Source organism: Chiloscyllium punctatum, chromosome 41 (assembly GCF_047496795.1).
Source record: "Chiloscyllium punctatum isolate Juve2018m chromosome 41, sChiPun1.3, whole genome shotgun sequence".
Lineage (NCBI taxonomy): Eukaryota > Metazoa > Chordata > Chondrichthyes > Orectolobiformes > Hemiscylliidae > Chiloscyllium > Chiloscyllium punctatum.
In genome coordinates this window covers 27,979,629-28,005,812 of record NC_092779.1, presented here as the reverse complement: position 1 = coordinate 28,005,812, position 26,184 = coordinate 27,979,629, and the positions used below count along the sequence as shown (strand labels likewise).

Genomic DNA, 26,184 nt, shown 5'->3' with positions numbered 1-26,184 from the left:
TGCACCAGGTCACCACTGCCAGCCATGACCAGCCCTTCACTGGGCGTATTGAGTAACAGAAAAACTTCTGAGCAACATAGTTGGCATGGGTGACATTTCTTTCCAAATGCAAGATCATAATCATAAATGAATTGCTATTTTTCATCATCACCTGTCTCATAAACTATCCTTTCAGCAGCAGATATAACAATCAAGCGACACAGGTTAACCTTCCTTTGGGCAGCATTGTGTCTATGCTTGGCCTCAGTCAAAGGATTGCATAACTGAGTCATCAGCCATAGGTGCAGAGAGTAGCCCTTAGCTCCCAGTTGGAATCCTTGTGAGGCATCCAACCATTCTATTGCTGAAGCCTGCTGCATTAAGAGGTAGCGTTGCCAGTGTGGCGTGTGTACATGTTGCTCTGCACAGTGGGAAGGCTGACTACCTAGGCTGCAGCACTGACTTCATCAAGGAAAAACAAGATGACGTGGGTGCATTCTAGCACAACTTACATCAGTAACAGTCTTGATACATTTATGGGATGAGGGTCATGTCACACCACTCGGGTAATCACTGGATCTGTGGAAGCAACCAATTGCATAAAACATTAGCGCAGTTGTTACCTTGAAGGCTACTAGGTTACAATGGCCGTCTACCCCTTCAGCCCACAGTCCTACCCCAATTACATATTTGCTTCTTTGGATTTCTTCTGGCCCATGTTCCCCTGCCTGGCTGGTCATGTATGTCATGGAAGCCATCTTGTTCTGGTCAGCAGACCATGAATTGGCCAATTGGATACAAAATTGGCTCACAGATAAAAGATAGAGGGTAGTGGTTGAGGGTTGCTTTTCAGACTGAAGGTCTGTGACCAGCGGTGTGAGGCAAAGCTGAGTCCACTGCTTTTTGTCATTTTTGTAAATGATTTGGATGTGAATATAGGAAGTATGATTAGTAAGTTTGCAGATGACACCAAATTGGTAATGTAATGGACAACGAAGAAGGTTACCTTAGAGTTCAAAGAGACCTTGATCAGATGGGCCGATGGGCTGAGGAGTAGCAGATGGAGTTTATTCTAGATAAATTTGAGGTGCTACAGTTTGGAAAGGCAAATCAGGGCAGGACTTATACACTTAATGGTAAGGTCTTGGGGAGTGTTTCCGAACAAAGAGATCTTGGAGTGCAGGTTCATAGTTCCTTGAAAGTGGAACTGCAGGTTGACAAAATAGTGAAGAAAGCGATTGGTATCCTTGCCTTTATTAGTCAGTGCATTGAGTATAATAGTTGGGAGGTCATGTTGCAGTTGTACAGGATATTGGTTAGGCCACTTTTGGAATACTGAGTTCACTTCTGATCTTCCTGCTATTGGAAAGATGCTGTTAATCTTGAAAGGGTTCAGAAAAAATTGACAAGGATGTTGCCAGAGTTGGAGAGTTTGAAATACAGGCTGAATGGGCAGGGGTTATTTTCCATGGAGCATTGGAGACTGAGGGGTGACCTTATGGAGGTTTATAAAATCATGAGGGGTAGGGATAAGGTGAATTATCAAGGCCTATTCACAGGGTAGGTGAGTCAAAAGTTAGAGGGCGTAGGTTTAGGGGGAGGGGAAAGATTTAAAAGGGGCCTAAAGAGAACTTTTTCACGCAGAGAATAGTGCATGTATGGAATGAACTCCCAGAAGAAGTGATGGAGGCTGGGACAATGATAACATTTAAAAGGCAACTAGATGGACATATAAATAGGAACGGTTTTAGAGGGATATGGGCCAAATGCTGGCAAATGGGACTAGAGTAATTTAGGATATCTAGTGAGCATTGATGAGTTGGACCAAAGGGCTTTGTTCTGCAAATGGACCAATCACCTTGAGTTAAAGGGTGACTTCCACAGCTGGCAAAGTAGAAGGTTAACATCAGGATGGGGCTAGAAGGAAGCAGGATCCAAAGAGGTAAGTCAATCCTCCTGTTTTAACACCCTCTTCCATCCTGGTTTCACCATAAACTGTGTGGAGTAAAATTAAGGACTGAGTGCCATCATCTTCTGACCCAGTATATCTTCCTGTGTTTGTGTTGTTGTTCTTTATTGTTATTGTTCTTTGTTCAATGGCTAGGCGATTGCAACCCCAATAATTGTGAACACTTTTTTTCCTTACTGGTAGGATATTTCCTCCTTTATCACGCCACCAACCTTTCCTTAAAATATATCCATTTGCGTGATAAGACTTCAAAACTGATGCATTGCACTTCACAGAGTTTATCACTCATCTCCACAGTGTTCCCAATGTATCGGTTCCCTCCCAGCAATGGAATAACGGTGAAAACTAATTTCTGCTATGATCTGTTTCTTTCAGTCTGCAGTCAGCTTGACCGAGTCGACATCATCTTCCTCATTGATTCATCAGGAAGCATACAGGCTGAAGATTTTGCGCATATGAAAAAAGTAATGACTGATTTTGTTGATAAAACCAACTTGGGATTAGATAAAGTTCACATTGGTTTGCTCCAATTTAGCTCCAGACCCAAAGCTGAGTTCCAACTGAATGTCCACTCAGTAAAAGCTGATCTAAACACAGCGATTGGAAACATACAGCAGCTAGGAGGGGGAACTCTCACAGGTAAAGCACTGACCTTCACAGCAAATTACTTTGATAAAGCTAAAGGAGGTCGCCCTGATGTTCCACAGTACCTCATAGTGATAACTGATGGAGAGGCACAGGATGAGGTCCTTAAACCAGCCAAAGCCATAAGGGATAAAGGTGTCACCGTGTTCGCTGTGGGCGTATTCAATGCTAACAGCACACAGCTTCTGGAAATTGCAGGAGAACCAGAAAAAGTCTACTACGTTGAAGATTTCAAATCACTGGAAGAAACAGAACGGCAATTATTGTGGGAGATTTGCAGCTCACATAAAGGTACGTAAACCTTTACAGATTATGTTAAAGACTATGAGGGGCTGATGGGACAACTTGAGGACTGAGTGGCAACAATTCACAGAGATAGGCCTTGGACATGGGAATGGGCCTCACATTTACTGTGGAATAGGACCACCTGGTTTATCTGAGTGAGCCTTCACCAGCCTATTATTGAGAATAGTCTTTCATTAGACCAAAGTCTAGAAAAGTCTATATTTTATCATTCAGTGATAATATGGGTTACCAACAGTAATGGTCAGGTCATACAAACATGTAACACAGAAGCAGACAGGAGCCCATTCAGTCCCTCAAGTCTAGTTTGCTGTTCACTAAGACCATGACTCATCTGGCTGGGTTTCTAATTCTGCATTCCTGTCTATCTCCTGTAAGTTTTGATATCCTTGCCTATCAAGAATCTATCCACCTCTGCCTTAAAAATATTCAATCACTCTGCCTCCACTACCCTCTTAGACAGTGAGTTTCAATGTCACACCACCCTCTGGGAGTAAAAAATCCTCATCGCTGTTGGGAAGAACATCCCTAATTTTTAAACCATATCAACTGGTCCTGGTTGCACCCTCAAAGAAAGCATCCTTTCAGCATCCACCTTATCAAGATCATTCAGCATTTCATACCCTTTAGTCATCACCCTTCACTCTTCTAAGCCCAACCCATCTATCTATTCTCAAAGGACAATCTACACAAACCAAGTGTTAGTTTACTAAATCTAGGTCCTCAGGTATAGTCACAGTTCATGAACATGCTTGTCCTTTGATATTCCTAAATTAGTTTGTGAAATAATTGTACAGAGGCTAGAATCCCATCACCAACCCAGCCTTTGTTTACTTGCAGCCAGCCAGCCCAGACTCAGTGCCCTGAAGTGAGGAGACTCCTTCCTTTTTAAAAAATTTTAAAACCCCACACTACCCTCAGGCAGCAGTAGACCTTCTGTTCATATTTCTTTACTTTTGTTCTCTTCCCCCACACTACCGCCTAACAGCACTAGTGCTTATTTTTCCCCAGTACCCATGTCGTGTGGGTGCAGGTGTAGGACTCAGTGAAGAACAACTAGTGCATATATTTTAATTAATAAAAATACAATGGAAAAAGCACCAGAGTGGCCAAAGACAAGTAGTGCCCCTCTCATCAAAGGGCAATGCTGCTTGATCAAAAAGGTGAAGGGGAGGGCAGATTAAATCAAAATAGAGTTGGAGGGGGAAATAGAACACTCCACTCCCTGTGGTGCCCACCTCTCCCTGAACAGCTCAAGGGTGTTGGTGGACATCGCATGCTCCTTCTCCAGAGACACCCGGGCTCGGACGTAACCACGGAAAAGGGGCTGGCAATCGGCCATAGCGACCCTTCCACAGCCCGCTTCCTGAACTTGTTAATGGCCAGTTTAGCCAGGCCCAGGAGCAGACCCACGAGGGTGTCCTCAGGCCTGCCCTCCCTCCTCCGCACCGGGTACCCAAAGGTCAGGAGCTTGGGACTGAAGTGCAACCAAAAATAGAGGAGAAGGTTTTTAAGACAATCACGAAGGGAGTGTACGCGCCCACAGCCAATATATACATGGTCCATTGTCTCCACAGCACCACAGAACAGGCACTTGGCTGGGAGTCCGTGAACCACCACAAGCTGCGTTTGCAGGGGACCACTGCATGCAGCACCCTCCACCCCAGATCCCTGAGAGAAAGGAGGAGGACTCCCATGTAGAGACCCTTCCACTGGGCATCCTCACCACCCAGTGGCAAATGGGCACACCAGGGCGAGTCTGGGCAGTGATCTCCTGTTTATGTATTTTTTTATTTTTTTAATTGAGGAGATTCTAAATCCTCTGTTTATATATTTTCCCCACCCCCACACTATCGCCCAACTGTGGTAGTGCTTATTTTTCCCCAGCACCCATGTTGTGTGCATGCAGGTGTGAGACACAGTGAAAGACACAAGGTATACAAATCTTTATTCAATTTCCACCACCAGGAAGAAAGGAAACACCAGGGTGATCAGTGACAGGGAAATAAAACTCTCCACTCCCTGCGGTGCCCACCTCTCCCTGAACAACTCGGGGGAGTTGGTAGACACTGCGTGCTCCTTCTTCAGAGACACCCGAGCTCTAACGTAACCACGGAAGAGGGGCAGGCAATCGGCCCTAATGACTCCCTCCATGGCCCACTGCCTGGACCTGTTTACGGCCAGTTTGACCAGGCCCAGGAACAGACCCACAAGGAGATGCTCTGATCTACCCTCCCCTCTCCCCACCGAGTGCCCAAAGATCAGGAACTTAAGACTGAAATGCACCAAAAACAGAGGAGAAGGTTTTTAAGGAAATCAAAAAGGGAGTGCAAGCGCCCATAACCAATATATACATGGTCCACAGACTCCTCAGCGCCACAGAACAAGCAGTTGGGCTGAGAGTCCGTTAACCACCGCAATCTGCGGTTGCAGGGGACAGCTGCATGCAGCACTCTCCACTCTGAGAGAAAGGAGGAGGACTCCCGCGTAGAGAGCCCTCCAATGGGGATCTTCACCGCCCGGTGGCAAATGGGTATGCTAGGGTGTGTCCTGGCAGTGATCTGCTGTTTATATTTTTTTTGTGGAGAGCCCTTGACACTGATCCAGCTTCCTCAGAGCCAGCTCTCAGAGTGAGCCGAACCTCTGACACTCCTGTTTTTTTTAATTTAAAAAAAAATTATTTTCATTTTTCTTTTTTTATTTTTTCCCCCACACTACCGCCTAACTGCGGTAGCGCTTACTTTTTCCCCAGCACCCATGTTGTGTGTGTGCAGGTGTGAGACACAGTGAGAAACACAAGGTGTATGAATCTTTATTCAAATTTCCACCACCAGGAAGAAAGGAACCACCTGAGTGGCCAGTGATAAGCAGTGAAGAGGAGGGCAGGGCAGGGATTATATCAAAATAGAGTTGGAGGGGGAAAATAATGCACTCCACTCCCTGCGGTGCCCACCTCTCCCTGAATAGCTCAAGGGCATTGGTGACACCGCGTGCTCCTTCTCCAGAGACACCCGGGCTGTAACATAACCGTGGAAGAGGGAAAAACAGTCTGCCCTAACGACCCCCTCCATGGCCCACTGCCTGGACCGGTTTATGACCAGTTTGGCCAGGCTCAGGAGCAGACCCATCTGCCCTCCCATCTCTGTACTGGCTGCCCAACGATCAGGAGCGTGGGACTGAAGTGCAACCAAAAACAGAGAAGGAGATTTTTAAGAAAATCAAAAAGAGGGTGCAAGCGCCCACACCCCATATATACATGGTCCACGGACTCCACAGCACCACAGAACAAGCAGTTGGGCTGGGGGTCCGTGAACCACCGCAATCTGCGGTTGCAGGGGACTGCTGCGTGCAGCACTCTCCACCCCAGATCCCCGCGAGAAAGCGGGAGGACTCCCGTGTAGAGAGCCCTCCACTGGGGATCCCCACCGCCCGGTGGCAAATGGGCATGCTAGGGCGTGTCCAGGCGGTGATCTTTTTTTTTAACCCCCACACTACCGCCTAACTGCGGTAGTGTTTATATTTTTCCCAGCACCCATGGTGTGTGTGTGTGCAGGTGTGAGACACAGTGAGAGACACAAGGTATACGAATCTTTATTCAATTTTCCACCACCAGGAATAAAGGAAACACCCGAGTGGCCAGTGACAAGCAGGGCCCTTCACATCAAAGGGCAATGCTGTGTGATCAAAACAGTGAAGGGGAGGGTAGGGACTAAATCAAAATAGAGTTGGACGGGGAAATAATGCACTCCACTCCCTGTGGCGCCCACTTCTCCCTGAACAACTCCAGGGTGTTGGTGGACACCACGTGCTCCTTCTCCAAGGACACCCTTCTCCAAGGGCTCTATCTGCTGTTTATATATTTTTTTCCAGAAGGGGGGAAAACACCCGAGTGACCAGTGACAAGCAGTGGCCCTTCAAACCAAAGGGCAATGCTGTGTGATCAAACATTGAAGGGAAGGTTAGGGACAGCTCTGGTTATTATTATTTTTTTTCTTAACCCCCACACTACCGCCTAACTGCGGTAGTGCTTATTTTTCCCCAGCACCCATGGTATGTGTGTGCAGGTGTGAGACACAGTGAGAGACACAAAGTGCACGAATCTTTATTGAATTTCCACCACCAGGAAGATAGGAAAACACCCAAGTGGCCAGCGACAAGCACCGCCTTTCACATCAAAGGGCAATGCTGTGTGATCAAGACAGTGAAGGGGAGGGTAGGGACTAAATCAAAATAGAGTTGGACGGGGAAATAATACACTCCACTCCCTGCGGCGCCCACCTCTCCCTGAACGACTCCAGGGTGTTGGTGGACACCGCGTGCTCCTTCTTCAAGGACACCTGGGCTCTATCTGCTGTTTATATTTTTTTTTCTTTTCCCCACACTACCGCCTAAGTGCGGTAGTGCTTTTTTTTATTCCCCAGCACCCATGGTGTGTGTGTGTGCAGGTGTAAAACACAGTGAAGGACACAAAGTGCACGAATCTTTATTCAATTTCCACCACCAGGAAGATATGAAAAACACCCGAGTGGCCAGTGATAGGCACTGCCCTTCACATCAAAGGGCAATGCTGTGTGAGCAAAACAGTGAAGGGGAGGGTAGGGACTAAATCAAAATAGAGTTGGACGGGGAAATAATACACTCCACTCCCTGCGGCGCCACCTCTCCCTGAACGACTCCAGGGTGTTGGTGGACACCACGTGCTCCTTCTCCAAGGACACCCGGGCTCTATCTGCTGTTTATATTTTTTTTTGTTTTTCACAGTCACACACTGATCCAATCTCCTAAAGGGGGGAAAACACCCGAGTGACCAGTGACAAGCAATCTCCTGTCTATTTTTTTTTAATTTTTTTAACATCCGAGTGGCCAGTGACAAGCACTGCCCTTGCACATCAAAGGGCAATGCTGTGTGATCAAACAGTGAAGAGAAGGGCAGACCCCTGTTTTATTTTTTTTTTCCTTTTTTTTTCTTTTTTTTTCTTTTTTTAGTGCGTATTTTTATTCCCCAGCACCCATGGTGTGTGTGTGTGCAGGTGTAAAACACAGTGAAGGACACAAAGTGCACGAATCTTTATTCAATTTCCACCACCAGGAAGATATGAAAAACACCCGAGTGGCCAGTGATAGGCACTGCCCTTCACATCAAAGGGCAATGCTGTGTGAGCAAAACAGTGAAGGGGAGGGTAGGGACTAAATCAAAATAGAGTTGGACGGGGAAATAATACACTCCACTCCCTGCGGTGCCCACCTCTCCCTGAACGACTCCAGGGTGTTGGTGGACACCACGTGCTCCTTCTCCAAGGACACCCGGGCTCTATCTGCTGTTTATATTTAGTCAGCCAGGGCTTCCTGATTGGCGCATATTAACAACTCCAATCAAAGATCTTGTAGTCAACAACGTCCATCTGATTCCATTCACTATAATTGTTGGAATTAAGCTGTCAATGTTAACTCTATCATTAACCAACACGCAAACACACACACTGACAGCATGCTGAAAACAGCTGTAAATCTTTTACTGAATGTAAGTCTATCAAACTGATTTTCCAATTGCAAGTTGCTTAACTTGGAAAGGATTAAGCCTTTCAACTCTTTGGGTCTTCTCCACCATTCGGTTCAATCATTGCTGGTAATATATGTGCTTCGACTCCATTTCCCCATTGTTGTTTCCGATTCCCTCAGAACTCCATCCCTCGGTTCACGAAATTCTATCAGTCTCAGCTTTGAAAGCTCCAAATGACTCTGAGCTCACAAAAACCCAGGGGAGACATTTCCAATTATCTACTACCCTTTGTGAGAAAGATTCCAGTCCCAGTTCTTCCTTTATTTGAAATTTAGTCATCATTTTGATTGGTGCAAGCTTACTTACTGAAAGAGAGATTATCATCCATTTATGCATAATGACCCAGTTATGAAGAAATTAATGAGATTTATTTTCCTTTCTGTCATGGCTGTGAATTTAATTGCCTAAACTCTGGAATTTGCTCTCTACAATCTCTCACTCCACCTTTTAATATGTGTTGTAAAATTTATCTTACCAAGGTTTTGGTCATCTATCTCAATAATTACTTACATAATTCTAAGTTTCAATATGTTAAACATTAAATGTTGAAAACAAATGCAAATTGTTGTTTATTTTCACTTCACTTTACTTTGGAAATAATCCAAACAAGTGTTTGTGGAACAGAGGAGCTTCTAAAGTGGAGCCGTCACAGCTCATTTGTTTTAATGTGTGTTTTATTTTTCCCTTCATCGTTTCACTCTCACAGATTGCTGGAAGGCACAAATTGCAGATATTATTTTTGTAATCGATGGATCAGGGAGCATATCGGACACTCAGTTTAACAACATGAAACGTTTCATGGTAGGAATGGTGAACAATTCTGATGTTGCTACAGACAAGGTTAAGTTTGGAGCTGTGCTATACGGTAATAGCCCTCAAACTGTCTTCCATCTTGATCAATTCACAAGTAAAGATGACGTCAGTAAAGCAATTTATGAAATGAATACTGTAGGTGGAGCTACCTTTACTGCAAAGGCCCTCAATTTTGCAAATGGGCTTTTAGATCCACTAGAAGGTGGTAGAAAGCAGTTTGGAGTGCCCCAATTTCTTCTGGTTATTACTGATGGGCAGTCGACCGACAGAGGCGATTTAAATTCTGTAGTGAAGGTAATCAGCGATGAAGGTGTTAATATATACACAGTCGGTGTAGCTGATGCAAATCAACATGAACTCCTTCAGATTTCTGGATCTCCAGAAAACTCCTTCTATGTGCAAGAGTTTGAAGACTTGGAACGATTGATGAACACCATATCCCAGAAATTCTGTCATGACTCTAAGCCCGGTGAGTAATTTTGGAAACCTGAAATGTCTATGTCAATGAGGTGAGCAATGTTGTCTTTCTTTTTCTGGTAGTTCTTCAAAACAAAGAGAGCACTTGCCATGGTGAATTGTCTTTCAATATGGGGAGGGAACGTTATTGCTCCATAGTTCTGGCTGACTAGACTTTCCCAGTTTTACTACCTGCCACAGGCCTAAGAGAAGGATTTACGGGTTGATGTATGGTTGGCTATGCTATGATCACACTTTCTGTGGACATCAGGTCCCAGAGTGGGACATGATCCTGAAGATTCTGGGGCAAAGCCAGGAACATAATCACTGCACTGCAAGATCAGCCCATATCATAATATTAGCAGTGTGAAAGAAAGGAATCATTAACAGTTCATGTTATTGGAGAGGAATAGGTTGTTTTCTGCCTCATTTTATTTGAAACAGCTGGAAAGTGGACATATCCCACAAAGTCCACTGGACTTATTAAAGTGGGCTTTCAGGATTCAATCGGATTTGGAGTAGGTTGGATTTATTTACCTCCCTCCAGTCTAAGCCGGGAGGTTAATTTGGAATTAGACAATATCCTAGGATTATTTTATCTCGAAAAGGGCACAGACAAGGCAAGGATTTATTTCTCTGTCATATAGATCTGCACATTTTGCCTCCTTTGAACTTTCTTTAAAATCCATTGCTGGCAAGACCAATTATCTAAATCCTAATTGCTCTCGAATGGTGAGCTAACTTCTTGAATCTTTGCAGTCTTTGTTACTTGGATACATCCGTAGAGATATTAGGGAATAAATTCCAGGATTTTACCCACTGCAGTGGAAGCAAAAGTATAGTTCTAGGTCAGGATTGTGTGTGAAAGGTTGACTCTCAAACCCAGTCGATAGAAAGCAGAGACCAGTTTTTTGTACTATAGAAGGATGATTATGTATTGCAAGTCATTAGACTATAGGTAAACAGATACAAACCATTGGCAGGGAACACAGCTAACTAAAACTCTTATATGTATGTGTATACACACACATACACACACACACAATTAGGGAAAATAGATTATTGACAGAGGCAGAGAAAAATTTTAAAGTCAGTTCAGTGGCCTTTGTTTCCTGATTTTGTTGTTGAGATGATCTGTCATCAACTAACCAGGCTCTTCGTGTTTAGTTACCTTTCTCTGGGAGCATTCTCTGGTTTGTAAGAAGTACAGTGTGACTGGTTTATTTAGAAAATGTCTCTGATCTAACAAGTAAAAAGTCACAGCTCACAGCAAATACTGCAGCAAAGGTTGCTGGTTTTATTCAAGTTTAAACCAAGTTTTCTGTTTAACTGCAGAAAACAGATCCCAGATAGCGCACACTTCTGGGTCTTTGTTTCTCTCTGCTTCTGTGTAACTTTGTCTAGTTCTAACTTCCTTAGTTATTGGAGAACCAATCAGCTTCACCAGTAAACAACTCTGCAGTTCCAGATATCTGCACATTGAAGGAATCATTGCTACAAAAACAGAATGCACAATAGGTACCAGATTGCTTGCTGTGAAATTGTGCAGTCATTCTGGTAAATCCCTAGTTTTTTTTTAATGAACAGTTCTTTCTCATTGTCATCTGCAAGTTTTTAAAGACACAACAATAAAAGGACACAGTCTGTACAGTGGGTAAAACCCACCTTAAAAGCTACCTCTTCAAAACCTTTTAGTTGTGACTGTAGATCTTTTATACAATGTCACAGAGTCAACAGTTGGTCAATGGTAGCCCTCTAGCTTCTGAGTAAAAAAGTTGTGGATTCAATGCCATATCACTAGCTTCAGCATAATATCCACATTGGTGATCCCATGTGGGATTGGAGGATTGCTACACTGTCAGAAATTCAATCTTTTTAATGAGAGTGCAACACGTGGACATAACAAAATGGCAAAATGCTATTTCTCAGAGGAGCACTTTTCCCCAAGACATTTGAGTGGATGTTTATCTTTCAATCAATACCTTTAAGTAGATTATGTGCACAAATAAACTATCACTATCTCTACAACAGAGATCACTCCACAAATGAATTTAATTCACCGTAAACCACTTGGAGACCGTTCAGTTTGTGAAAGGGTTGATAGAAGTCCCACTGCTTTCCTCTTTCTGTAAACGCGTCAGTCAGTCAAAAATGTCCAGCAGTTGTTAAATTCACAAAACTAGTATTTGCATCCAACCTTCTGGCTACATTTCTGTTACACTTCACTAATAACTGTGCCTGTTGAAAAAATGTATCTTGGTAAAGATCACCTCTGCTCTGGTCACAATCAAACATGAAACAAATGGTGGGAACTGTTACATCCAGAAGTGGGGAATTACCCCTTGATATTGCTAACACAAAACTCTTGCAGTTTCTAAAAACGTGGAGGGAGCAGTTACAGTCATAACTTTCATAGGAGAATTCAATAGAATTATGAAAGGGAAAATATATTGTAAGATAGTGGAAAGCGATGAATATGAAAAAAAAATTGGATAGCTCAATGTTTTAAAATTGGCAAAACTAAATGTTAATGATACACTAAACTTGATCTTGTGTGCTATAAGATTACGTGGTTGTGCTCATGATGTTCAGGCGGAAGATACAGAAGCTTGAACACACGAATCAGCAGATTCAAGAACAGCTTGTTTCTGGCCCTTATTAGACTGATGAATGGACTCTCTGACTTCAAATAACACCGTTAGTGTTAATGTTGTATCGCGCACATCCTGTATGGTGTAACCTGTATGCCTTTCTCTGTCCAAGCTTTTTTTTCTCACCCTATTGTCTGTACGTCCTTGCTTATTCTGATCTGCTTGTGCTGCTCACAAACAAAGCTTTTCACTGTACTTAAGTACACATGACAATAAATAAATCAAATCAAGTCAAATATTGGAGACAAAAATGGAAAAATCTCTCACTTAGCGGAGATTGCAAACCCGGTTAATCTGTTTTGTGTCCTGACAGGTTTTGTGTTTTTTTTTTGTTTTGTAGATTGTGATGTTTACGAAGCAGACATTGTTTTTTTGATTGATGGCTCATCAAGTATTTCTGCAAGTGATTTCAATCATATGAGAGATTTCTTGAAATACGTGGTGCGGATGTTTACTGTTGGTCAGACAAACGTCCAGTTTGCTGTTGCCCAATACAGCAAAGAACAAGCCACTATTTTCCAGCTGAATGAGATGAGTGTTCAAAGTGAGCTTATTGACCGAATTGATAAAATCACCCAACTCACTGGTGGAACCTTGACAGGGAAGGCACTTGAGTTTGTGATGGATTTCTTTGAAACATCAGCAGGAAGTCGAAAGCTACAAGGGGTCCCTCAGTACTTACTTGTCATTACTGATGGCTTGTCCGAAGACAGTGTGGTTGCCCCAGCCAGCAACTTGAGAAAGGAAAATATCAATGTTTTTGCAGTTGGCATTGGACAAACAAATGACAATGAGCTGATTCAAATTAGTGGTGCACCAGAGAGAAAAATTTATATTGAGGACTTTGGTGAGTTAGACACAATTAAAAGGAGAATTGTCCGTCATCTGTGCACTCCATCTGTGGAAGGTTAGTAGACTTGGTACGGTTTTCTAAATTACAATTAACTGTAGTTCAGTATTTCAATGATATCCTTTAACTAAATTAATATTTTCTTTTGTTACCATGAAGGGAAATAAAATCCAATTTGGAAACTATTTATTAAAGCATTTACGTTTTCTCCCTTTTGGTTCTGTGTTAAAGTCATAGAGTCAGAGACATACAGCATGGAAACAGACCCTATGGTCCAACTCGTTCATGCCGACCAGATATTCCAAACAAATTTAGTCCGATTTTCCAGCACTTGATCCATATCCCTCTAAACCCTTCCTATTTATATATCCGTGCAGATGCCTTCTAATGTTGTAATCGTGTCAGCCTCCACCACTTACTCACACACATTTCTCCACATCTCAGTCCTACACCATCTCCTTTAGACTGCAACCCCCCGACACATTTCAAGAGGTGCCACAAAAATGGCCGGAGAATTTTCATCCAAAAGCAAATCTGGCAGATGCTTAAAATTTGACATAGATCAGGAAATGCTGCAAATGTTTAGCAGATAATGTAGCATATGTGGAGAGAGATGTAGAATTCACTTGTCAGTAGAGTGATTCTGTCTAAAACATCCACCCAAAGACCTGTGCCTGCCCATTCCTTTATCCAAGGTGACCTGGACGTCCTGAGGATTCTGTGCCCAGTCCAGATATCTGCTGCAAAACAGGCCAGCACCTCCTGCTGGTTCCTTCATGAAACTGTATTCCACTTTAAGCTCAGAATTTTCAGTTGCTATGTTGGGGCTAATAGGCTCAGGGCTGAAACGAGGCAGCATACAGCTTTAATTGCTTGGTTTCTTTTGACTTTTTGCTTAAAATCTGCTTACACATTCATCACTACTAAAAGGATGACTTCATGTTGGGACAGGAAAGACAATTTCACAGGAGTTGCTATGGAGCTCACAGTCTATCAAATATTGTAGAATACATTTGCCCTTGTAGTGTACAAAATGTAATAAACCATTTGTGTACAAACAGCAAGATACCATAATCTACTCCATTTGGATAAGAGATGCAAGGAGGAATTCTCTTGTCTGCTGTTTTATATAATAGAGCTGTGCAATATCTTATGTGCTCTGTCTAAAATACCTTCCAAAAGATGTCTCCTGTGAAAATAGTGTTCCCACAATTTTTCAGTCAGAGCCCAGACTTTATGCTCAAATCTCCAGTAAAAACCAGCCTGCAGTCTGATGAATCAGGAGAATTAGTATAAAATTTTCTTTCTAAACAAAATCAAAATTGTATGAAAGTTGATTTGGAAAAATTAGTAGTAGTGACCTTTATATCGTGCAGGTCAGAGTTGTTTTCATATAAAACCCTTGTTACGACATCTGAAAATACTTTAGGAAAACCTTTATATAATCTCACAGAGGGAGCAAGATTTCAGCCATGCCTCTTCTGATATCCATACACAGGCAACTCCTGCATGAGTATCCTGATCATAATCAGGACTGAGAAACACAAACATTTTTAATCTTCCAGACACAGGGATTGGATAGCAAGCTCCCTCTCCAGTGCCTCATCAAGTGCTGCCAAGGCAAACACAACATAGGGTTTAATGCAGAATAACACTCCATTTGCATTTGAAGAGCAGGGCAAACTCTAATTGTTGTCATGTTACAATTGGCCGCACAACCTGATGAAATATTCCACCCCCTTGTGTTGAAGGACCCACTGCAGGTTCAATCCTCCCAGCTCTCTGTGCACTTCCTACTTGGCCAGAGTCCGTTTTGTTCCTTTTATTCTCTGCACACCCCAAACTCCACAATTCATTCTGCCATTCCTTTAGTAGCTTACAATCCTAATCCCCCCCCCCAAAAAAACTGACACTGTTACAATCGGCAGCCTCATCAACGACTAAGTTTGCACAGTGTTCCAGGATGGTAATGGGTAACCACAGGAACAGCAAAACGTCTCAATATGTGATTCAGAACTGAAAGAGCCAGTTCTGAGCCACAAATGCATTCTCTGTAATGGAGATAATACTCTGCATGCTTGGGACATTAAAAAAAATATATTAATTGTTGTGTTTAAATACTTAACTTTCCCATGCAAATTCCTCTTTAGTTGAATTGGCAGATTCTGGAGCTGATGTGGTGTTCATGGTTGACAGTCAAGATAGCCAAGTACTTAAAATGATTCAGAAATTTATAATGGGAAATATCGGACAGTTGAACGTTGGACTGGACAAATACAGAATTGGATTTTCGCAGTTCGGCAAGGATGTGAAAACAGAATTTTTACTCAAGCATTCTGTTAGTAAGAAGGACGTGTTGAATCACATAATGAAGAGTTACAGCCTTCAAGATGGACCACCACTGGCTATACCAGATGCCATTCATCACCTACAAACAACTCACTTCACATCATCGGCTGGAAGTAGGAAGAATGAAAACATTCCTCAAATTGCAGTAATAATTACTGACGCATCGTCACAGGATGCTGTTAAAGATCATTCCAAAATTTTAATCAAAGACGGTGTAATAGTTATCTCCATTGCCATATCAAAATCAGAGACTGACCAGCCACAAATAGCAATGGATTATTCATCGTATCCATTTGTTTCCCTGTACTCGTACTTGAATCAGCTATACCAATATTCAGATGATCTGTCTCTCACGATACGAAACATAACTAAAGAAGCGAGCAAGATTAAAAAACCATCAGGTAAAACCCAACCTATGTTCTTTAGAAAATGAGTTATCTTTTGCAAACTATAATGTCTGTCTGCTTGGTATTTACTATGCTGCCGAATGCATTAGCTCATCACATATTGGTCACACAGCACATTAGGAGCATGTACCCTTTTCATGAAAGCTCTGCAGATGGATATGCAATGCAGACCAAAACAATTTTTGCTTGAACATAATGAATAAAAATTGAAGCAATAGCCTTTATCTTTTCTCCAAGCCTTGCCACCTGGCAAACTGTTTATCAAATTATACCATGTGGAAATAACTGGAGTGTAATGCGCATTCGCACACAATCCTTTCAGATCTAAATTCAGGCAGGTTATGTGAAAAAGTCCCTTTTCCTATTGGCTGAATTGGTCAAATGTGAAATACAGAGGCTTTGAATAACCTTAACTAAAAAAACCTGTGTATTAATCTGTTGTGTAAAATTGCTGAATATTTAAAGTTCAGGTTAGAATATCCCACCTAATATTTTTATCAGGATGGATCACTTCAAATTGTGAACCCATTTACGTATTTGAAATTTGTTCTTATATTTCCCAGAGGCATTTTATCCCATAAATGGCAATAACTCAGCTATCACAATCAGGAATGAATTGGCTCTTCCATTTTCTTTGAGGTGGGGCCTAAAGATTGCTGTCAATCTTCATGAACAGACTCAACCCTCTATAGCAGGGTGGCCTGAACTACAGTACTTCATAAAAACAATGGTGGTTTGCCAGTCAGTGTGGCTTGAGCCTCCCAGTGTAGGTAAAAACAATGACTGCAGATGCTGAAAACCAAATACTGGATTAGTGGTGCTGGAAGAGCACAGCAGTTCAGGCAGCATCCAACGAGCAGGTGATATCTTACTGTACATCAGGTTGATCCTCTAATGTCTGGGCAATTGCCAAGATGCTTTTTATTCATTTGTATCCAACAGCATTTACAGAGGCTTTCTTCTCTGTTAATTCCTGCCTTCTCCACTCTTACCTTCTGTGTAAACCACCAATTGGGCTTGCTGTTCAGATGGATATATACATTTGTAGGTGCCCCATTCTTATTCACCATATTGTAAAAGTTTTTCACCTGTTTAAGACAGCATCTGACTGAATCATGAGTAACTTCAGAGTTCTGTTCTAACTTGAACTTTATTCAACATCATTTAGAGTCATATCCATTATGAAGTCTCTCCTGCACTGACCTAGAGATCATGTCACTGGACTAGTGACCCAAGGACCCAGGTAATAAAATCTCTACAGTGTGGAAGCAGGCCATTAAGCCCATCAAATCCACACGGACCTTCAGAAGAGCACCCAGCCAGACCTACCCCATCCCTTTAACCCTGTATGTCCCATGGCCAATCCACCTAACCTGCACATTTTTGGACTGTACAAGGAAACCAGAGCACTGGAAGGAAACCTACACAGACACTGGGAGAATGTGCAAACTCCACACAGACAGTTACCGGAGGCTGGAATCGAACCCAGATCTCTGGCACTGTGAGGCAGCAGTGCTAAGACTCAGATCATGAATAGCAAATCGCAAGTCTAATACTGACCTTGGGAAGTCCACTGCAAAACATCTTCCAGCCTGAAAACTGTCGAATGATCATTACTCCTATTTCCTATCATGCAGCCAATTTTGTACCTATGTTGGTTCTGACCCTTTTATTTCCTGATCAATAGATTTCCTTGCAAGTCTGTTGTATATCTTCTGAAAGTCCATGTACACCACAGCAACAGCATTAACCTCTGTTGCCATTTCAAAAAAAACTCCCAAGTTTGTTAAACATGAAATTTTTGCTGACTCTTCCTAATCAATTGACATTTTTCCTGTAACTGCTAATTCTACCCTGAATAATTGTTTCTCAAAACTTCACCACCACTGAAGTCAAGCTGATCAGCTGGGCTTATCATTACAACTTTCTTGGACAAGGCCATAATGTTTGCAAATTTCTAAAATTCTACTATCTCCTCTGAGTCCAGGGAAGAGTATAAAATTGTAAGCAGTGCTCCAGCAATTTGCACTCTCACTTCTTTCAAAAGCCTTAGATGTATCTCATCTGGTCATGTTGCCTTGTCAACTTCAAGTGTCAATAGTCTGCCTAGCATTTCTCCTCTATCAAATGACTGAGTTCCCTCCTGTGATACCACGGCCTGGATATCATCTCTCTCTTTAGTAAGGACAGACTTTTTTTTCCCTTATCCTGAGTTCACCTGTGAATTTGCTATTGCCAGTGCTGGTACCAGATGCATCCCTGAATCAAACAGGTCTTCTCTTCTCATATTCTCTCTTAGTTCCTCTAACCCTGTCAAGTTATGTTAAAGCCTTCTCACTAGCACGAGCTGTATAAATGAATCTCAGCCAATGAAGCCCACATTTCTTGAATTAATGGGGAAAAAACTCTCAAGTCTTTTGGTCATTTCTCAACATAGTTCCTCAAGAATTAGTTCCGTGGCATTTCTAAGCAAAGCTTCCAAGGTCATTTAGAGGCCACCACTTCTAAGGAAGATGAGAAATATCAACACTTTGGAAGTGCTGTAGATTGCCACAATGACAATCTCTCTCAAAGGCCAAGGTGATGAGTTGCAAAGATATGAGATGTGGCATAGTCATGCAGACATGGCAGAATTCTTTGGTTAATCTAAAGTCTCTCCCTGAAGAATAAGTTCTCATTACATCTTTCAAGTTTATAATGTTATGTTTTTGTTTTACAGTGTGCCAGTCAAACTTAGTTGCTGATATTGTTTACCTGGTGGATGAATCTGGCAGCATTGGGGAAACAAACTTTGAACTGATGCGTAATTTTCTGGTCCGTGTTACCAGCGCACTGGACATAGGTCATGACAAAGTGCAAATTGGTTTGGTTCAATACAGTGATGATACCACACCAGCATTTTACCTTAACACATTCCAAACAAAGGTTGGTGTGCTTGACCATATAAAAGCAATGCCTTATAGGAAAGGACGGACAAATACTGGGGCTGCCATTGATTATGTGTTGCATAATTACTTTATTGAAAGTCGTGGTAGTAGGAGAAGACAAGGAGTTCCTCAGATTGCTGTAGTAATTACTGATGGACAATCATCTGATAAGGTCTCAGGACCAGCCCAGGCCCTGCGGAGTCATGGTGTTACTGTCTATGCTTTGGGAATTAAGGATGCCATTGTAGATGAACTCGAAGATATCGCCTCATATCCTCCAAACAAGTATGTTTCCACTATCAAGGACTTTGGCCACTTGACGTCATTCGAAAGTCAAATACAGAAGAAGATTTGCAGTGAGATTATAGACATAATCTCTGTTAAACCACATGAAGAAGAGACTCTTCAACAAGGTGAGATTTTTAAAAATGCTACTTTGCAAATTCAGAATGCAGTTGCCGTGAAGCTGAATTATTTAACGACCCAGTATCTTTTATGTCAAATGGGCTCAAATGTAAACATTTTTATCCTTGGCCGATAATCATTTTATAATAATTTCTACATATAAGGGTGGTGCACAGAAGCTATTCTGCCAAAGATGATTGTTGTTAAAGTAAAGCTGTAATGAAATGACTTGTAGTTGTACACACTCACTTACCTGGAACAGGGCTTGAACCCATGATGTTCTGAGATAGAAGTGAAAGTGTTGCAAATTGACTCTAGTATCAAAGAGCAGTGATGTGGAGAGAGGGGCAGAATGCTGTAACCTCATTCCTAACAGCTTTCCTGGAGTGCCTTTTGGTTGAAAGATTATGTGTAAGCATAAGTCAGCCATTCGGTTTTGTGAATACTCTCCAAGTTTATGGTTGATGTATTATCTTCTTCTGAGGGAGCCTTACTTTAGGAGCTATGGCCTGCAATAGAGCTGACAACTAGAAATTTAGCACTGAATGAAGAATAAAGTTTGCTCCGAGACAACAGGGCCTAGTTTTACACTCTGCAGAATTGAAGGCGAGAGAGAGTACTGCAATTCAAAATGGAACTGGGGTGCAATCGAACAGCCCAACAGCCTGTTGAGACCCTCAAGTGACTGATTAATGCAGGCCAAGAAAGTCAGGAAGGCCAACTGCAGCTGTTTAAGTCACACACCCTGACATACACTCACACACACACACACACACACATACACTCCAACATACACCGACACACACACACCCCGACATACACCGACACGCGCACACACACACACCCCAACACACACCCTGACATACACCGACACTCACACATACACGCACATACACCGACACACATGGACACACACACACACCCCGACATACACCGACACACACACACCCCGGCATACACCGACACACACACACACCCCGACACGCGCACACACACCCTGACATACACCGACACACACCCCGACATAGACTGACACACTGACATACACCTTGACACACACACCTTGACACACACACACACACGGACACACACACGCGCACACACACACACACCCCGACATACATCAACACACGCACCCCGACATACACCGACACACACACACCTACCCCGACATACACACACACACCCCAACACACACATACTGATACACACACACACACACACCTACCCCGACATACACACGCAAACTGACATGCACCGACACACACCCTGACACACACACACCCTGACACACACACACCTTCCCTGACATACACCGACACACACACACCTACCCCGACACACACACACATCGACATACACACACCGATACATACACACACCGACACACACACCCACCCCGACACATACCGACACACACACCCCGACATACACCGACACACATACCAACACATACAAACACACAACTACCCCGACATACACCAACACACACACACCGACAAACACACGCACACAAACCTACCCCGACATGCACTGACACACACACCTACCCTGACATATACTGACACACACACACACCTACACACACTCCGACACACACACACCAACACACACACCCCAACTTACACCAAAACACACACACCTGCCTCGACATACACCGACACCCACCCACCCCGACACACACACACCGACATACACCGACACACACCCACCCCCAACATACACCGACACACACACACATCGGCACACATACACCTCAACATACACCGACACACACACTGACACACACACACCCCGACATACACCGACACACACACCAACATGCACACACGCACACACTCGAAAAATAGACTATTTGCAGGGTCGAGGAAAACGAGAAAGTCCATTCAGTTGTCTTTGCTTCCCAATTCCAATGTTGAGATCCTACTTCGGCTAGCCAGCCCCTTGGTGTTTAGCTGTCATTTTTTTGAAAGCTTTCACTAGTTTGTAAGAAGTACAGAATGATTGGTGTACTTCAAAAATATCTCTGAGTTATCAATTCACAGCTCACAGCCACTGTTGCAGGAAAGAATGTTGACTTTTTTTTTCCAAGTTTAAGCCTGAGTATTTTACTGCAAAGAACAGGCAGCTTCTGATGAGAAAAACAGCAGCATTCCATTCTGCCTCTTTCTCTCTCTCTGTCAGAGTTTCAAAGCTTGAATTTCCCCATTTTGAGAGTCAAGTGAAGGTAAGCAGTGTGAGATGATTGATGAATGGGTGAACTGAGGTTACAGTTTCTGTTGTCACACTTGAATTAGTCATTCACATAGAGCTTACACAAAAAGGACATGTCCAGTTTTTATTCTCCTGTGCTCTTCACTCTCTTCTGCCTCCTCCTCTTCCTTCTGGACTTGCTCCTCGACTTCTCATCTCAGGCTGTGACATGGATATAAAAACCAGCTCACTCATCTTATCTTCTCCTGACTTTTCACCTGTATGCATTTTACACCTCGTGCCCCTGGAATAGTCACCAGACTAACTGAGTGTTGTATCAAATTTACATTCAATCCTGCTGCTTTAGATGAGGTTGCACAGTTCCAATGGATTGGGAAGTGAACACATGACCTCCCAAATTTAATAATTGATGTTCAAGCCAATGCCATATGTGGTGCAATTTACCTGTCTTAATTTTTGTAGTGCAATTTAATATATGTTAAGTGCAGGTAATTCGTAATTTTACTTTTTAGGTTTACCAAAGTGTTGGCTTCACAAATTGAAGGGAAAGCTGATGAATCTTGAATGCAGGAATTAGGATAAATCCTACAAGTTAGCATCAGTGCTGCTGTGTGTTCCAGCTTTTTGTTTTAGGAACTGAAGCAATATCCCTCTCTCTTTCAGGCTGTGTTGAAACAGAACAAGCTGATATTTTTTTCCTGATTGATGGGTCAGGTAGTATACAGCCCAACAACTTCGAAGAGATTAGAACATTTCTGTCAGACGTAACGAAGCTCTTCAGTATTGGAGCAAACCAAGTTCGCGTTGGGGTTGTGCAGTATTCAGATCATGTAAAATCTGAATTTGAAATAACTCGATATACCAGTGAAGCGGGACTATTGGGAGCGATTAAACAAATTGTTCAAATCGGAGGAGGCACCGAAACAGGCCGTGCGTTAACCTATATGACGACTTATATCGATGAAGCGAAGCGAAGCCGGGACACCGAAGTGCAGCGTGTACTGATCACACTCACAGACGGAGAGTCAAGTGATAATGTAACGAGTCCTGCAATGGAAGTGAGGCGACAGGGAGCGGTTGTCTATGCTGTTGGTGTAGGAGCTGCCAAGGAAAGTGAACTTCGGCTCATTGCGGGAGCTGACAACAGAGTTTTTTACGTAAAAAACTTTGATGCTTTATCAGATATAAAAAGCAAAATTGGACAGGCCATCTGTATAGATAAAGGTAAGGAAATAGCAGTAATCCACGTGTTCTTAAAAATCTAAATTCAGGCGTGACTTCCTCATTAGTTATTGTGAAGACCAACAGTAACATTTTTTAAAATCTCCTTGCACCAGTAACAATGGCCTTCTGTGATGGCAATGAATTACCGATGGGCTGTTTCTCATGATCATGACAGTGAGTTAACACTGCAGTCCTTCAAATGAAGGTGAATGCACCTGTCCAGTCATAAACCACACAATCAAAGAGTTAATGCAGAATCCTTACTTGTGGTTATGAGATGCGCAGCTTTGAATCCAAGACATGAGAGAATCAAAATAAGGAATGTTGAAAGGTCTTTGACATGAACTATTAATACTGTTACTGTCTCCGCTGATGCTACCAAACCTGCTGAGTATTTCCAGTGTTCTCTGTTCTTATTATAGAAATGATCAATTGTTTGTTTAGGAAGATTCATGAGAAGCAAGGACATAGGTATCTGGTTGTGAGAGTTGATATTCTCCAAGAATTTGGTCGTCTCATGCACCTGGAATTCTGTTGGTGGTTTGACCACCTCACCTAAAAGTGGATACAATTACCACAGAAACAATGCAGCAGAGGTTCACGCGGTATATGAGACTACCGTATGAGGACCAATTGGTTCTACTGGACCTTTAATCGCTTGCATTTTAAATAATGGGAGGAAAGCAGCGCCAGGGACCCAGGTTTGATTCCAGCCTCAGGCAACTGTCTGTGTGGCGTTTCCATATTCTCCCCGTGTCTGCGTGGGTTTCCTCCGGGTGCTCCGGTTTCCTCCCACAATCCAAAGATGTGCAGGTCAGGAGAATTAGCCATGCTAAGTTGCCCATAGTGTTCAGGAATGTGTAGGCTAGGTGCATTAGTCAGGGCTAAATATAGGACAATAAGGTGGGAGAATGGGTCTGGGTGGGTGACTCTTGGAGGGTGAGTGTGGACTTGTTGGGCTGAAGGACCTCTTTCCATACTGTAGGGATTCTATGATTCTATGATCTGATTGAAACGTATAAAATTCTAGCAGGGCTGGGCAGATGAGATACAGGGAGGATATATCCCCAGTCGGAGAGTCTGGAACCAGTGGTCTCAGTTTCAGGATATGGGATTGGCCATTTAGGATTGAGGTAGAGAAACATTTTTTTCTCTCATAGGGTGGTGAACATGTGAAATTGCACTTCTTTTATTCATTCATGGGAAAAAGACCTGGCTGGGTAGGCAGCATTTATTGCCCATTCTTAATTGCCCAGAGGGCTGTTAAAAGTCAACCACATTGGCTGTGGGCCTGGAGACACAAGTAGGCCAGACCACACAAGGGTGGCAGTTTCCTTCCCTCAAGGACATTAGTGAACCGGATGGTCCTGACAATTGACAGTGGTCATCAACAATTCAGATGAATCATGTGTCATGGGAAGCACTGATCCCATTCTCAGGGACAGCATGCACTCTGAAGCTGCTTAGCTAGTCTCCCAGCTGGAGGGGGGTACATCCAGAATCCTGCCCTTAGAGTTGAAGGGTGCAGTCACCAATGAGGCTGATGAAGGATTTCTATCACTAGACATAGCATGTATATTCTGTGTTTCTGCTGCTGCTCAAAAGCACTAGGTCTTGCAGGCTTGCTTTGGTTGTGCAAGGTATTTCCTTCTTCCATTGTCCAGGAAGAGGATGTCTGTCCTCTCCGTCATGGCCTTCAGCATTCTCTGGATGGACATCTATGAGCAAACAAGGTGGTGTGCCCCTGATTCCAGATCTACACCATTCCTGAGACATTTTCTAAAGGTCAGCAGTTTGAGGTAAACAGTGACCACTATTTAAACTGGACCTGCACTTTAAAATTCTAGTTTCTGTTCCTGCCCTCTGGCTGCCAATTGGACAGTGACCCCCCCCCCCCCCCCCCCCCCCCCACTTCACATCAGTTAGGGATTCCTTCCTGTGGATATTTTGTGTAATTTCTGTCCCCTCTGTGTATAGGGTGAGGGTGGTTTGACAACCCAGAAATTGTTCTGCTTTCCATTTCCCACTCCAACTCAAATTAAATCTGCCCAGTATTTTTAAAAGCAAATGGATTTCTTTTGTCATGATCCTTTGTGATTTAGGCCCAAGGTTTTATGGTGATTGAGTAACATTTGCACCACACAAATACCAGGCAATGACCTTCTTCAATAAAAGAAAATCGAACCAGAGCCTCTTTATGTTCAATGGTGTTACCATCACTGAATCCCCCACTATCAACACCTTCGGGGTTACCCTTGCCCAGAAACTTAACTAAACTCGCCACATAAATGCACTGACTACAAGAGGAGGTCAGAGCCCAGGAATACTGCATCAAGTAACTCATCTCCTCACTTTCCAAAGCCTGTCCATTATCTACAAGGCACAAGTCAGAAGTGTTATGGCATACCCCCCACTTGCTTGGATGGGTGCAATTCCAACACCATTCAAGAAGTCTGACCATCTAGAACAAAGTAGCTCACTTGATTGGCACCATATCTGCATGCATCCACACCCTCTACCACCAATGTTGAGTAGCAGAAGTGTGTATTATCTACAAGATGCACTGCAGAAATTTGCCTAAGATTCTTAGGTAGCACCTTCCAAACCCATGACCACTTCTATCAAGAAGGGCAAGGGCAGCAGATACATGGAGACTCTATCACCTCTAACTTCTCATCCAAGCCACTCACAATCCTGACTTGGAAATATATTGGCATTTTTTCAATGTCTCTTGGTCAAATTCCTGGACTTCTCATCCTAACAGCACCAACAGCACATGGACTGGAGCAATTCAAGAAGGCAGCTCACTCTCACCTCCTCAAGGGCAACTAAGGTCAGGCAATAAATGCTGGGCAGTCAGCAACGTCCATGTCCCACAGGACAATTCAAAACATCTATATTGTATTGTTTGACTGCAGGATCTGTGTCGGCTGATGTTGACTTAATAATAGGAAGACCATTGGAAGACACTGAGTCCTGAAGTAAAAGATTCATTGAAGAACATTAAATATATTACACAACACAAACTTCTTATTTTTCTCATTCCATTTGAAGTTTAATGCTGGATTACTGAAATGTCAAATTACTGAGAAATGAAATGATATGTTACAGTTTTATTTCTAAAAGCTTATTAATTAATTTGATTGGATGCAACATAGGGATGCAAATAAGCAATATTGCCCCTTGAGCCTGTTCCACGTTCCAGTTACACTGTGGTCTATCTGAACATCAGCTACATTTATTTAGAATCATAGAATCCCTACAGTGCGAAAATAAGCTATTTGGCCCATTGCATCTACACTGACACTCCAAAGAATATCCCAGCCAAACCCCGCAACCCTCCACCCTATTCTCATAATTCTGCATTTACCAAGACTACTCCAACTAGCCTACACATCCCAGGACACTATAGACAATTTACCATGCTCAATC

At 42.9% G+C, this 26,184-nt stretch overlaps 1 protein-coding gene across 1 annotated transcript in view; it reads left to right on the top strand.

Moving 5' to 3' along the window:
* Window positions 1-26,184, top strand: part of LOC140464958 (collagen alpha-6(VI) chain-like) — a 182,206-nt gene that overhangs the window by 58,561 nt on the left and 97,461 nt on the right. The window contains exons 8-13 of the mRNA XM_072560629.1: window positions 2,324-2,884; window positions 9,163-9,738; window positions 12,717-13,283; window positions 15,377-15,976; window positions 18,702-19,322; window positions 22,192-22,752. Of these exons, the coding sequence (XP_072416730.1) occupies window positions 2,324-2,884; window positions 9,163-9,738; window positions 12,717-13,283; window positions 15,377-15,976; window positions 18,702-19,322; window positions 22,192-22,752 (3,486 nt within the window). The remainder of the gene's footprint in view (window positions 1-2,323; window positions 2,885-9,162; window positions 9,739-12,716; window positions 13,284-15,376; window positions 15,977-18,701; window positions 19,323-22,191; window positions 22,753-26,184) is intronic.